The 15,503-nt window shown below is 35.0% G+C and overlaps 1 protein-coding gene across 1 annotated transcript in view; it reads left to right on the top strand.

Annotated features, from left to right (window-relative positions):
- LOC106171442 (uncharacterized) overlaps positions 1 to 15,503 on the top strand; it is a 17,242-nt gene extending 1,739 nt beyond the window's left edge. Inside the window, exons 2-5 of the mRNA XM_087015356.1 lie at positions 175 to 353; positions 781 to 1,772; positions 7,489 to 8,131; positions 13,221 to 15,503. Of these exons, the coding sequence (XP_086871482.1) occupies positions 916 to 1,772; positions 7,489 to 8,131; positions 13,221 to 13,967 (2,247 nt within the window). The 5' untranslated portion in view covers positions 175 to 353; positions 781 to 915 and the 3' untranslated portion in view covers positions 13,968 to 15,503. The remainder of the gene's footprint in view (positions 1 to 174; positions 354 to 780; positions 1,773 to 7,488; positions 8,132 to 13,220) is intronic.

Here is a 15,503-nt window from a genome sequence, read left to right as displayed (position 1 = left end):
CCCCATCCGTCTTCCCTTGGACAAAGGTGCAGAATGTTCAGCTAGCCAGCAGTGAAAATGCTGAAATGTGTCAGCACAGGCATATGTGATTAACTGTTGATAATATAAAGTTGACGAACAACAGAAGTTCTACCTGCACACCACCAACATAATACTAGTGATCTCTCTTTATAGTGTGCATGCGTGGATTCTGTTCATGCTGGCTGGCATTCAGTCTCAGGCATAAAGAACACTGGTGTGCTCTTACTTTACCTCATTATCACTAATTTACCACTGCTATGTCCACCAAGTTTCATAGAGTGGAACTGACACCATCTGCATTTTAACCTACAGTAAACTTGGCTAACACCAAGGTAAGAACTACATTCTTTTTCTTGGTTTGATTTAAATGTGTAGTTCACATTCTTGTTAGTATGGTAGTAACAGCTCTCCTGCGTATGAATGCACCAGTCTAAGTTATTACTAGCATCCGGCTGTGTTGATTTTACCAGTAGTGTTGCTAGGAATCCATTTGGTTCATGTTTATATGCTGATTGGACATGTATGTAAATGATAGTGATTTGCCAGACTTCAGATCACACTGTTCAAATACAGATGAACATAGAAGAGATGTCAGCAATTTTTTTTAGTTGAACTGGTAATTTGTATTTTCATTTTCATTTTTATGAACTTTTTTGTTTCAAGTTTACATAACTTTCAAATTGCATTGGTTTAGCTAGAGATATTTATTTTTGTTGTTACTACACAATTATATTTAAATCACTTCCACTTTACTTCCAGACAGAGATGAGTTAACATACTATTTCCAGTAGAAGCATCAAAGGTACATCAACCACTTACCACAGAGGTATCAGGGAAAATTTTACTTCATTCCAGCAGTTTGGCTCTTACTATGATACATTAAGAATTTACAGCATGCAGAATGGAAATACCACTTTTGCTAACTTCAACTCAGATTTAGAAGACAATCAGGGAGAAAATGAAAATCAGTGTAACACCCCTTGTTCTACAAAGTCAATCCCCAATGGTGATCCAGGGACCTCACCCTGTTGTGCACATTGTAGGAACTCGGATGTAAATTATGATAAAAGAATGGGCCAAGAAGAGATTGTAAATGTCAATGTTGGTGGAGTTGTGTATACTACTTCTCGCTCCACTCTATTAAGATATCCAGATTCTATGCTAGGAGCCATGTTCAGTGGTACAATGCCAACAACAAGAGATAACAAAGGAAATTATTTTATTGATCGAGATGGGGTTCTTTTTCGATATGTGCTTAATTTCTTAAGATCAGGAGATCTGAGTTTGCCTGAAAACTTTATCGAGTTCTCTCAACTCCTCAAGGAGGCTGACTTTTTCCAGATCAAACCTTTATTGGATTGTCTGCATGAGATGACCAAGCAAGAGGAACCACCCCCTCCTCCAAAGGAACCTTCCTCAGGAGGATTTTACCTGGAAATCAAGGAGAGTGCTGCACATTCCATACAAATTATAGGCCCTCAGGGTCCAAATGAGTCCACTGTCCAAGAATTATTACCCAAAGAATTGATCAAGCATAATACTGAGAAGTCAAAATGGGGGGCCAAGGGTACCAGTGGTCAGTCCACCCGACTAATGTATGGGTCCATGTTACTGCAGGCTGGATGGAAGTTTGTTTGCCTGTTCATCAGGTCAGATAACACTATCATTGAAAAGTGGTTTCTGGCACAATCCCTGGCAACTGCCCAGCAGACCCAAGGCACAAACACAGGTCCTGATAGTAAATCAAAATAGTTGTTTAGCTGTATGAAAGTAAAGAGTTCTTTGATGTTGTATGTGAAATGTAGCTAGTTTTCAGTATAAACAGTACAGGTGGATATTGAAGTTACAGTTTGGCTTAGTTGTTAGGCATATTATAAAGATGCAAGTTATATAATATAAAGTATAGATTTTTTTTAGATGGTCTGTGATTTTATTGTTATATTTTATTAAAGTAAAATGTGTTTTATCTATTTGAAACTATTTTGTTACCTCCCTGAATCTGAATTTTTGCATGTCATTTTTTTTTTCATATATGGTCAGTTCTTTTTTCTTTATTTCTTTTTTTCTTCTTATTATTTATTTTTGTGTTTTTCATAAATTTTGTGAAGCATTAGGTAAATGTGATTGTTGTCTGTGATATAAAAAAAATTGTATTGGCGAGAAAGAAAGTATCATACTTAATATAGAACTAGTGACTACAAGCAGAAAGATATAATTAATATGGTAAAGTATGCCATTCTTTACCTCACCGTTCTTGGAACCATTTTCTTTCTCTTATCAGTATTAACACTCAGTAAAATATGTCCAGATCCTGCAGCAGTCTGTCAGAATGGGATGATTATAAGTCTCCCCAGGTTTCTGTTTGGAAAACAAATAAAAGGGGTTCACAGAGATCATTTATCTACCTAATTTACTGTCGACCTAGGGGTTCTGTGCTCTGCCCCCTATATATATACTGCCATTCCAAGCAATCACACAAATTTGTATCACATGTTTGCCCACTTTTTAAGAGATATTTTCTATAAGTGGTATGGACCTTATCCATAACTTTTTCTTGATGAATGAGTGCACATTATAGGTGTTTCCCCCCTCATCTGAAAGTAATCTATTTTAATGGCTTGGCCAGTAGTATGATACTAATAGGCATGTAACATTTGAAGGTGTTAGTTATGATGTCTTTCTACTGTTAATAATTATTTTATTGGTTGCCATTAAAAAAACATTCATTGTGTTGTAAAATTGCTTTGGTTATAGATAGTGTGTGTGTGTGTGTGTGTGTGTGTGTGTGTGTGTGTGTGTGTGTGTACTGAACAAAAAGATAAGTTACGCCCCATGTGAATTATTTATGTAACATGTAATAGGCTACAGATAGTAATCTAGTTACAGACAGTATGGGCAGTAATATGTAGCACATTGAACAACAAAATTCATTTTGTATGATTTAATATATATATTTATATATAACCCATAATGCTGATAAAAAATTAAAAATATTGCATGGGGCATTTATTTTTTTGCTCAGTGTATATACTCACCAAGACAATCAGCTCTTTGGGATTTGATGCTCGAAATGTGCCCGCATGATAGCAAGTGTTACACTATTTTTATCATGCGAATGAAAAATATTTACCTGAAAGTGTTAGTTGACTAGTAATTCAGCATTTAAATCTCCATGGGTATGATGATGTGAAATGTATGAGAAATATTTCATGAAATTGATTTACAGCATATAGAATTTGTCAATATTTAAGAAATGACAGTAATAAAGATACCATTAATTAAACAACAAGTAAGTGTTGTGGTTCATAGACTTATTCTCCATCAATGTTCTTTACACACACACACACACACACACATGCACGCACACACATGGATGTGTCTGTACATATTGCTGTTGCCTATGTCTGTTGTCAGCATCGGCATCACCGTGCACTTTCAGTGTTATACAAGTAAAATGCAAACTCTTTTACCTTTTGTCTTCAAACTTGGAGAACATTCATTAGGTACAGGTCAAGTTCAAAAATCAGTCTGATTGAACCATTTTTCCATTAGAAAGGTTTTTTTTTCAGCTTATTTTATCCACTATTATACAAATAAAATAAAAACTGTTTTATCTTTGGTCTTCAAACTAGAGAACTGATCAAGTTCGAAAATCAGCCTGATCAGACCATTTTTCCAAACGTTATCCTGTTTTTGTTTTGTTTTGTTTTGTTTTGTTTTGTTTGTTTGTTTGTTTGTTTGTTTTGTTTTGTTTTGTTTTTCAGCATATTTTATCCAGCATTATGAAAATAAAATGAAAACCATGTTATATTTTGCTTTGAAACTTGCAGGACTGATTCAAAGGTTTGAGATATAGATCAAGTTCAAAAATTAGCTTGATTAATTTATTATTATTATTTATTTATTTTTATTTATTTTTTTTTTTTTTGTGAATTTTTATCCTTAATGTATTTTGTGCATCATTATTTTCTGCTTTTTGTCTGTACATTTGACAGCTTTGCTGCCTTGTTATGTATTGTTGTTGTTGTAAAAGTTTAAGTAAAAATTTGAAGTTGATACTGATAAATTGAAATATCACCTGACAATAACACCAAAACACTTCACTTGATGGAGACCTAAATACCAAGGAAGTCGTTTTGTGAAGTTCTATGAAGGGATTTTCAAAAAGATGCCAGTCTTAGAGTGACACATAGGGTTTATTCTTCTAGACACCATCAGTCTACATAGGGACCATTCCCACAGATCAATCTATCTCCCTGGGGAGTCTCACTAAAATGCTATCAACCTAACAGGCTTAAATGTCTGTCATGCCTAGTAAAGTTGTTAGGGGGTAATTATCTATACACCCTAGCTGATTTGGTAGGTGTGAAAGACATTTAAGCCGGTTAAGCTGATAGCAATTTAGAGAGACTCCCCAGGGAGTTAGACCAATCCAGATGGATTGATCTAGGCATGGGAACCCAGTCACAGATCCTACTCTGTTTGGACTCTCACTGAGTGCAATCAGCTTAACTAAATGACATTGAGTAGAATACAGAAAAACTGATTCTTTTTCAAGCAGTTAAAATCTCTATAATATGAGTAAATGAGGAATATTCCCCACAATATTATTGCCATTTTCATTTGTTTATTTTTTACTTTGAAATATACTTATACCAACAATTAATATTTGATCTAGAACACATCCATGGATTATTTCTGATGTCCGTGATAATGATTATGCGTGTATACACATACATGTAAATTCTTATGGATATATATTTTGGGGGGTTAATCTTGAGAATTAATATATAATTTAATCAAACAGTTTAAATGAAGGATTTGCTAATGATTGTAAAAGAGTATTGTACATATGATGCGTATATGCTTTCTGTCACTTTTTTTTAGGAGTTATTTGAAGTGTAATATTAAAAGTGTTGTGTACAGCTACCACAATGGATTACAAAGCAGATCAATCCGTTATCATAAATATAAAAAAAAAATTGTCAAGGATGTTGCAAATTGAGAGGAAAGAATCTGTGTTATCTGGGTAGAAGGGTATATGTTATGCAATTGAAAAAGAAATCAGGAAAAGGAGTTAAAATACTTTTTATTGAAGCAGCGTTCAGGGGCATGTTTACATGCCATACTGTGAGAAGTAACTAGCATTGCATAGACCTAATCATTTCCTAATCCACACATATGTTCTGCAATGCTTTCACTTCTGCAAACTAATTATAACACCTGGGGAGAGATAAACAGAACTATTGCCTAACTGTTTGTTTGACTGAAGACCCATATAAATTCCCTTTTATGCTCAACTGAACAGATCAAATAGTAAAATTTATCTTTTGTGTGTTATTATGTGTGTTCTTTTAAGAAAGTTAGAATGTCTACTGAAAACCCTGACTGACAACTTGGAAAATAATATTTCCAACTTTAAATGTGATATTAAAGTTTCCTTAGTTCCTTGATAAAATGTTCTTACCTCATGATATTTTCATAATTGAAAATAATTTGTTGTCACATAAAAACTTGGCATACTTGTTTGTGTTTTGGTTCGGTCTTTTTGCTTCAATGTATGTAGTTAAAGCTCAGCATTAAAATTGTCTTAAGTTATCAGCACTGTTCACATAGATGGATTATTAACAAAATATGTGCATTTTTTAGACAAAAGTGAGAAAATTGTAGGAAATACCAACCCCATGCAAATGAGACTGATTAGCTCTTGGTAATGTAATACTTGGCTTAGCATTGATCATTTGCTTTGTGCTCAGTTCTAAGCACCGTTCATTTGTCAGCAAGGTTATATAATGCTATCCCATTCAGAGGTAAGTTAATTATGTATAATGTTAGATGAAGTATATGGTAACAGTTTCCACTCTTGACACCAGATACTTAATCATGCGTGACATTAGATGAGATGAGGTAATTAAGGCTCCGTCTTTTATTTGAAGCGTGAGATGAAGTTAAAAAGGAAATTGAAATGCGTCTTTCAACAGAATTTCTGAATATAGTGCTGGTACTCTAATATGTGAATGCATTTCACATCATTGACGCGTGGCAAATATTTTTCCAGCTATAATTGATATTCTGTTATGTGAGCACAGGTTATTAGAACCGATTCCCCTTTAGGTGTATTAACAACATAAGCAGAATAATATTGTATGCAAATAGAAGTGGGGGCTGGCCTGCTGCACAAAGGACAAGCCAAATATGTGTGATGTGGCCTAAACTTCCTGGACAATTACTCTCATGTCCTTTAAAATGTTTTCTGGATTCAATTAGTTAAACAGCCATGTGGCTTTAGCTGAATCAACACTGAGTGAACATTTGTCAAACACGTTACGGCATCTAATAGATTGATTGGAGCACACATCAATGTAGGGGAAAGGGTATCATTTCGACCAACACGTTCCTCTTTGCAAATCCAATATTTATTGATTACTTGTGTTTTGGGCAGTCAAAAGTGGCTTGGTTTTATGTCAGTAGATGTTGGACCAGATCCCAAGCAAAGTGTAAGCTGGCATAATGAATGTTTAAAGCAAAGGCCAGTCATTTATTGACAATCTAGGATAGAGTTGTCATTTGATAGGCTGCCTGCTGAGCACACTCATTGCCAGAGCTAAGTGAGAGAGGGAAAAGAGAGCACACACACCGTGACACACTCTCTCACTCAACCACTTACTTCTCATTATTCAACTATCTCAGTACTATACCGCCTGCAGCATCTCTCAGATGAACTTTCTTTTCACTGGCCTCAAGGTGTTCAGGGCCTGATTGTCCTTTGTATTGACCCATGGTTTGGTGCTGGATTCATTAATGGAATTATCCAGTTTGTCCAATTGGATCAAGAGAGTTATTCACAGGGAGAGTGCAAGCACAGATATATTACTTCATCAAGGTAAGTATTTACTTAATTCATTCAGAAACTCTCACAACATTTGTCAACATGTCCCTGAAATCTACTGTTGCTTTTTTCTGATATTCAATCAGTTATTTTAATTGTAGATGAAGTTTTTTTGTTTAATTTACCTGAAATGAGTTTGAGAAAACTTGTCTGTTGGACAGGAATACATGGACAACCAGTTGTATACATCATCGTGGCAAAAACCTTCTCAACTGGTGTAGGGGAGCCTTTAAGAAGCCTACTTCCCTGTATTTGCATACCTAAGAGTATGAAAGAGATAGTTGCTTAATTTACTTAAGGTTACCATCTGTTGCCAGTCTTCAAAATTTGACGTAAATACTCAATTGTCAGAATCCATCACATCAGATAATGACACACATGAAAGTTAATTTGAAGTGAATTCTCTTAGCTCAAAAGTATTTTGTTCAACTGCTAAAAGGCATCTGAGGGCTCAGTGATATTATGCTGATTATGCCTGCAGCATGTAAATAAGTTTGACACGGTCTTTCTCCATCATTGGTAATCACATTAAAACATGGGCTTCACAGCATCTGGTTTGTCTGTATTTCCAGTTAACTCTGCCTCCACTCACTGGCCTATATGCAGTCCTACAGGAACAGTTCATTCAAGGTGTATGTGCCCACTACCATGTCAGGGTACGAGATTGTCAACCTCAACGTGGGCGGGGTGATATATACGACCACTATCGCAACTTTAACAAAATATCCAGAGTCCATGCTGGGGGCCATGTTTAGTGGGAATATGCCAACGGCACACGATGACCGTGGAAACTATTTCATCGACAGGGATGGCAGCATGTTCAGACATATTTTGAATTTTTTACGTTCAGGACAATTGGATCTGCCAGAAGATTTTAAAGAACATAAGCAGCTTCAAAGAGAGGCAGACTTTTACCAGATTCAGCCCCTTTTAGATATTCTACGCAACAGACAGACCAATCAGGGAGGAGGTTACTTCCTAGAAATCAAGGAGAATTCTCAGACAAATAGGGTGACCCTGTTGGGTCCCCAGGGTCCTTCCTCTGGGGATCGACCAGATATCTTGCCAACTGGACTACGGAAACATAACAATGAATCGCGATGGGGATTTACACCTACTATGAGACTTTTATATGGGGCAATACTTCAGAAATCTGGCTGGACATTAGTCTGTGTTCACAGGGATAAATATTCTATTTGTGAAAAATGGTATTTGCCGGAATAGAAATATCTCAGCATTTATACTTTTTTATTGATTCAGTATATAGAATTTAATATGTTACATCCATTATTATTATTCCATTATCATTATTGGTGTGAAAGGATATTTGAAGAACTGTGATAAAATAACATTCCTCATCCAGAAGGACTTTTTGTTTCCTCTACTGTGAAGTGGCTTGCATACATGAAACGGAAAGAAATGACTTTCACAAACAGCTTAACCTCACAGAGATTTAACTCTTATATGGGTCATTCTATGGAGAAATTAGATGGAAGAAATTTTTGGCATTTAATTGTTTAAAAGTTCAATGTTTTTGTCAGAAATATTCAGAAGTGCTTCCTTTAGAGACATTTCAATAAATTACAATTACCACAAGGCATGAAAAGATCTCCTGTTGACAGATAAAGAAAAACTGTATAATCAACAATCTTAGATCTTGAACCATTTGGAAAATCTGATGAAATACAGTTGTTTAAACACCTGAATCTCCATCTTTCTGGGAAGTGCTGTGAAATATTGCCAATGTACTGCCCTTTTACTAAGCTGGTTTATGCAGGCGTGGTGCTGGTAGCCTGGGTGGGTTTACTGAAAATAAATAGTACTCTCTCTCTCTCTCTCTCTCTCTCTCTCTCTCTCTCTCTCAGACATCTTCTGTTCTTTTACAAATTGTGCCAGAAGCTATTGTGTTTTTTTGTATATTTAAGTGCAGGAGAAAGATGGATTTATTTACCCAAAATAAAGCTTGGCTGTAGGTTTTAAGAAAAGAAATATAGATCTTTAAACACTTGACGAGTCTGCTTTGATGATCACCATTGGCCAGTTTACATATTTTCTTCATTGATAATTCTGTTTTGAATTATTATTTACTATTCCTATTTTTAATTTTATTATTTTTAAATGTTATTATTTAAATGTTTTGAGAAGAAAATTTACTAATGCAGCCTACAGTAAGTTGGAAGGTAGAATGTATATTGAAGAAGAGCATATAAATTGTCTCAAATGAGGCTGGGTTATAGTTAAAGCATGGGTCTTTATGAAGACTTAGTGCAGCACACTTCATACCATATCTGTTTTTCCTCCTATATTGGTTAATTGGAACATATTAGGGCATGCTGAGAAAAAACTATTAGTCAAGCTCAGGATTTAGTTTTCTCTATGATTAGGTGTACTTGTATTTCCAGTCAGTCAGAACTAGCAAATTTATAGTCTGAAATCTCCTGGTGGTGAAAGGGGGAAAACTGGAAGAAAATATTCTTGATTTCTTTTTTCTCAAAGGAATGTAGCTCAAGTAGTGTATCTAATATATTTTCAGATTGAGTGATGTGATTTCTTGGGTTCATTTAAGATTGCAACTATTATTTTAGAAATATTTTGTGAAGGGCTTGGGGGCTAGAGGCTTCCTTTGCATGAAAGGCAGAGAATTTGGGTTCCTGTCTGTAAATATACATAAATATAAACCAAAAGTGTTCTCTTTAAGTGAAATTATTACTGAACAGGCCTTAAAGGCTTTTAACAAATGCTAGATCTTGAGGGTTGAGTCAATTTTCATTTGCTGTTTTGTTCTTCTGTGAAAGTGAACCATAAAGGAAAACAACCACCCAATAACCACCCAATAACCTTGCAGGTAAAACCAGCAGGATGTCAACGTAAACCTACTAGTTTGAAGGTATTAAGTCCATGATACATTTATCATGGGTTTTCTTCTTGCATTACACATTTCTTAGCCCATAGCACTTGAACTTTAAAACAAATTCTCTTAGATCCTAAATCATAATGAAGTAAATTGATTGTACCATAAACGGAAATTAACTTTGCATGTTTCCGCATTGAGCTCCAAGAAAACAAAACTTTACTTTATGTGCAAAAAAGAGAGCTTCTGATTTTTTTTCCTACTACTTTTTATTACTATTCCTTTTGTGAATCACACAGCTATTAGTCTCTAGTGGGGAACCTAGACTTAACATTTGCCACATTTAACATTTTTAGCGGATACAAAAGTATATTGACATTTTAAGAGGTGTCCTCAAGCAGTTTTAATGTGACGGTGAAAGCAGAATTTTCAACTTCCCCATGTAAAACAGGTCTATTTTTTTATTTTTAATGCCCTGTTCTCAGTAGTTTTTAGTTAAATGTAGAAGTTTATGTAAAGTTGTCAGTTTGCACCTTTCAAATTGTCGCTCAAGGAGAGCAGGAGTCATGTTCACAGAGCAATTTACAGAACTCCAACACTATTTTGACACTTCCTGCATAAAACGGGTACATCTCTATCAAAGTGAAAAATCACTTTGAAGTTGTGTTACCCAGGTCCACTCCTAGGTGTTTAAGCAGATTCTAAACAAAGTGGCATGGGTTTCTAATAATAAACCTCAAACTGCCCTTCAGAGTGTAAACTATTTACTTTTTAACTACAAAATTAAGACCAGGAACATAAAGACTTTGTTTCAAAGTAAAATCATGTCTTAATTGGACTTCTCTCTTTAACCAATTCTTATTTGAAGTACTGGTATAGCATTTGTTAACATTGACATGTATGCTTACTTCTTATTCATAAAATTTGAGAAGTATGATAGGAATCCTGGATCTTGATTTAAACAAGGTTGCATGAATCTGTTGAAATTCCTATTATTAAGTGATGGTTGGTAAAAAAAAAGTTAAATGTAAATAGGATTGATTATTTAAACCTTGACAGCTTTTGCATGTTGATAGAGGCTGTTGCCCTATCAACAATGCATGAAGTCTTAATCCATGAATGAACAAGAGATGAGAGACAAGCTACCTGTATTTTGCATGTGGTTAGTAATTGTGTTTTGCATGTGGTTAGTAATTTTTACAGATCTGTTTACTCCCCAAAATGATCTGAGTATCTGCACCCAGTGATGACACTTTCTAGTTTGTCCCCAAATGTCTGTAGAAACACAACAGTTTTGCTATGTTATATTTGGCATGTATGATATGTAGAATGGGTAGTTTATAGATAATCTGCACGGTTTTAACATGGAAGTTGTTAAAAATATTGATATTTTAAAAAAATTCTCAGTCAACTGAAATGGCAACATTATTCAGTCTTTGTGCAGTTTAAAGGGAAACATCATCTGGCTATTGATCTCAAATTTGGTTCCTACATAGGACGTATTTGTTCACCATTATTATTAATCTGAATTAAGAGGAGGTGATCAATAGATAAAGTGAATGAAATCTAGTTCAGCTGAGAAAACTCCTCATTGTTGTTAGACAATAAAATTGTCAAATAGTCGGAAGCAATGTAGGTGCTTTGTTGTCTTACTAATATGCATATCCCATAATGTATCAATACCAAGCATTCAAGGGTGGCTGCTTCATGGTTTGCTTGACCCTCATAATTCAATGGGCATGTTTGCACGGGAATTTCTATTTCAAGCAACCCAAACAAAATGTGACTGAAGTTGAGACATCAATAGGAAGAAGTACTGGCTTTTTACTTGATAATCCCTGCTTTTTATTTCTGTTTATTTCTAAGGAATTGCATCATTAATGTGATATCAAGTTGCCAAGAATTTCCTGTTCTTAAAAAACTTATCAGAGGTAGAGTCAGAGATAATTGAAACTGTCTGTGGGTTGAAAGCAAGCTGAGAGGGAATAAGAATGAACAAGTTTAATGACTAGATGTTCCTTAGGAAGGAGGACTTTAAGATGAAAACAAAAAGGAGGAATTTCATCTTGCCCATGTGTGGGTAGGGGGAGTTGCTTAAAATGAACTTACATGTATTGAAGGGGAAAGAATTGAAACCATTGTTTGGGTTTTATTGTGTAATGGGAAGGAACAGGAATTGCCTTTTATTTGAAAATGAAAAGTCAGAAGGAAAGAATTAAATTTGAAAAAAACATTTTAGTGTATGATAGAGAGAGAAAATGGTATGGAAGTAACAACAAATATTTTTTGTGAATGGAATTAGTAGTAGGGTGGATGGATTCAATGTGATATGTGAGATGGAGTGAGTGAGTAGTAATTAACATGGCTGATATTAGATGTGTTAGAGGAAGGAATGAGGGGGTGGGCTGAAGTTCACTTGGGTGGTTTTCAATGTGTTAGAGGAAGGAGGGGTGTGTGGAAGTTAACATGGAAGGTATGTGAAGGGTTACAGGAAGGAAGGGAGCATTAGAATAAACAGGTATAAGTCTGAGTGTAAAGTTTATCCATTAGAGGTAATTTCCAGCATTGAGGTTTCAGGCAATTTTCTTTAATAGAAAATTGATTTTAAGTTTTTTGAGACCACCCAGTCCTCACCTTCAATGAACAGCTGGCATTTTAGCCTACAGCTGTATTGATTCTTGTATAAATTGATTGATTTAGACATTAGTAGTAATTTTTTTTTTTTTTTTTTTTTTTTTTTGCATATAATGCTCTGCCTTGTGCCAAAGTAATGTATTTTTAAGTTAACAATTCAAAATAAAGTCAATATTGCCCATGAAACTATGCCACATCTTGATTATGAAAGGATAACATATAGAGATAAGGTTTATCATTTATTTATTTAACAATGTATTAATTAATTTTCATTCATTCTTATTACTTTTATTTATTTTCATTTCATTTGTTTTATTTTTGATTTGTAAAAATTCTATTATTTTTCTTTAAGAGTTCTGCTAAAAAGGTTTTGGCAGGATTATTACAGAGGAATACAATGTGATGTCTGATCTCTTATGGTGCTGTAGTTTTCAAGTGAAGTGTTAAGGAACAACTTGGTGCATTGATTTCTGTTGAGAACGTCTCCTGGCGGTATTTCTGCCAAAGAGCTCCAATTAAACACATATGAGATTTATAATCAATGTCTTTCTTAGGAGAACTGCCAGACAACTGCTGGAGATGTCCATTAGTTGGTAGCATTTAAATGAGACCAATGAAAATATTCCCTTTAGGTCATGTTTTGAAGTTTTAAATAAGACTAAATGGAAATATTTTTCAAATACATCTATACCAGCTTTTGTTATTTTAGGTCCTGCCAGAGATTTCAAGAAGTGGATCCACAATTTTGTGTTCTGATATTTAATATAGTGTTATCCTTAGTCTATATTAATTTTGTATTTCTAGGTCCTGTCTGAAAACTCCTAGATGAGGATGTCTGAGGACCTAGTTCACCTCAATATTGGAGGTGTTCACTTCACTACCACAAAATCCACTCTGACACGCTATGCAGATTCCATGCTGGGTGCCATGTTCAGTGGTGCCATGGCAACCACAGTGGATGAAAAGGGACATTATTTCATTGACAGAGATGGTGACATATTTCGCTACATCTTAAACTTTCTGCGATCATCTCGTTTAAGTTTGCCGGAGGGTTTCAAGGATTTGGATCTCCTAGCTGCTGAGGCTGATTTCTACCAAATTCAGCCTATGATCCAAGCTGTTAATGATTACAAGAAGAAACACCAGCAAGCTACATGCACTGCAGGGTGTTACTTGGAGGTAGTGGAGATCAGGACAGGGTCAACAGCAACTATGCCCACCAACAATGCTCGTGTTAAGACAATCATCTCTGGGCGCAAAGATCTCATTATGTCACTGCCTCTCACAACAACAGAGGGACAGTTTGAAAAACTACAGAATTGCCAAGCTTCTGATTTCATAGAATTGGAATTAAATGGGAGCAATATTAGGTTAAAACTGGCTGAGCATCTACAGAACTCTGGATGGACGCTGACCAATGCTAACATGTCCTCCTCCTCTGGGTATGATACCAAGTCTATAGTGAGCAGCCTGATGATAGAGCACAGCTACAGGGACCGCTGGTTCTTTCCACAGGAAGAAAACATGGAGGATATGATGGACCAGTTTTCTCAGAATGATATGCAGCAATGATATGAAACTAACTAATACTTGTTATTTCTTGGTTATAGTGTTATGGATGGCTTGGAACAGGACTGCTTTGTCATGTATTTCAGAACTGAGTGAGGGGTCAATATTATTCAGTGATTATGAAGTTACATACATTTCTATTTATTTCTGCAACCAACACACAACCCTCTGTACCTATCAGATAACCACTGAATTTAGCTGTGTCAAAACCAGCTTCATTTTATAATAATATTTTAAGTTTTTTTTACAAGTGTTAAATTGGATGTTTTCCTTAAGGTTGAAATTTTTTTAAGATGCAGAAAAAACAACATCATGCACCACAGACTATAGAGGAAGAGTAGGAATATATACATTTTGTTAATTTTCGATGTTTTTCTCCAAATTTGCACAATTTACAAGTTGTCAGGGTACCACAACTTCTTACCTGTATTTTATAAATTGCTGTAATATCAGCATCAGTCCACTACTCCCAGATCCAAGGTCTCTCTTCCACAAATATCCAGAACACCTGTATAACATAACAGTCCTAGTACCCTCACCTGGAGACCAGACATTAAAATGAAGGCAAGGTGGGGATTAGTGTTATGAAATGATTATTATATCTGAGTGCATTAATGGTTAGAATGTTTAGATTAATCTTGGAGATTTTATGCCTTTTTTATTAGGATAGCATTTTAACCAGTTTCTTTTGGCAAAGTGTTTTTTTTTTTCTTTTTCTTTTTTCACAAGAACAACAAATATTATTTTCTTTAAGTTTATTTGTTTAAGAATTTGTGCAGATGTTTGAGAGATTTGAATATTATTTAATCATTGCCAGTTCTTTGATCCTATACTGAAGACATGGTTTTGTACAGATTACATTTGATGTAGAGACAACTTTGACTGAGACCCTTTTTTCCCCCCGTTTTTCTCTCGTTCTTTATCAAAGCTCTTTTAAAGCTAAGTGGCTATTCAAATGTTCATGTAGACAAAACAACTTGAATGTTTCCAAAGTGCTTCAATTCAGAACCTGATATTCTACTGAAATTCTCTCCCGATTATGTGGATCTTGGAAAATGTCAAGTAGTAAAACCCCTTGAGATTGTTTACTTTCACACAGATGGAAGTATCTCTCTTTCTGTCATCATGGCTTCTTACTGATGGTTACCACTATCTGAATGAATGTAAGCAATCAATAAAAAAAAGTATCTACGGAAATGCAGATTGCCTCAGTTGTGACTCACAATAGCTGTGTCTGTCACATCCTCTGGAAAACAGCTACACCTTGTGTTTCTACAAAAAGGTTTGATATGCACTGGTTGTTTCATTTAACTGCCAAGTTCATATTTTATGATTTTTGGAAATACCAGACTCACTCACAAGTGCACTTCCCACAGTTTAACTGCAGTGATATTAACAATGTACATTTGTCACAACTTGGTACTCAATGTGCCCACTTTACTGTACAGAACATTAAACTTGACTTGTATTTCCAAACAAATGTCAACTCATTTGATGTTTGAGCTTATAAAAAATAAAAAATTAACAGATTTTACAGCG

The sequence above is a fragment of the Lingula anatina genome, chromosome 1 (assembly GCF_051362555.1).
Source record: "Lingula anatina isolate TDL-2025a chromosome 1, LinAna3.0, whole genome shotgun sequence".
NCBI lineage: Eukaryota > Metazoa > Brachiopoda > Lingulata > Lingulida > Lingulidae > Lingula > Lingula anatina.
This window is presented reverse-complemented; position numbering and strand designations above follow the sequence as displayed.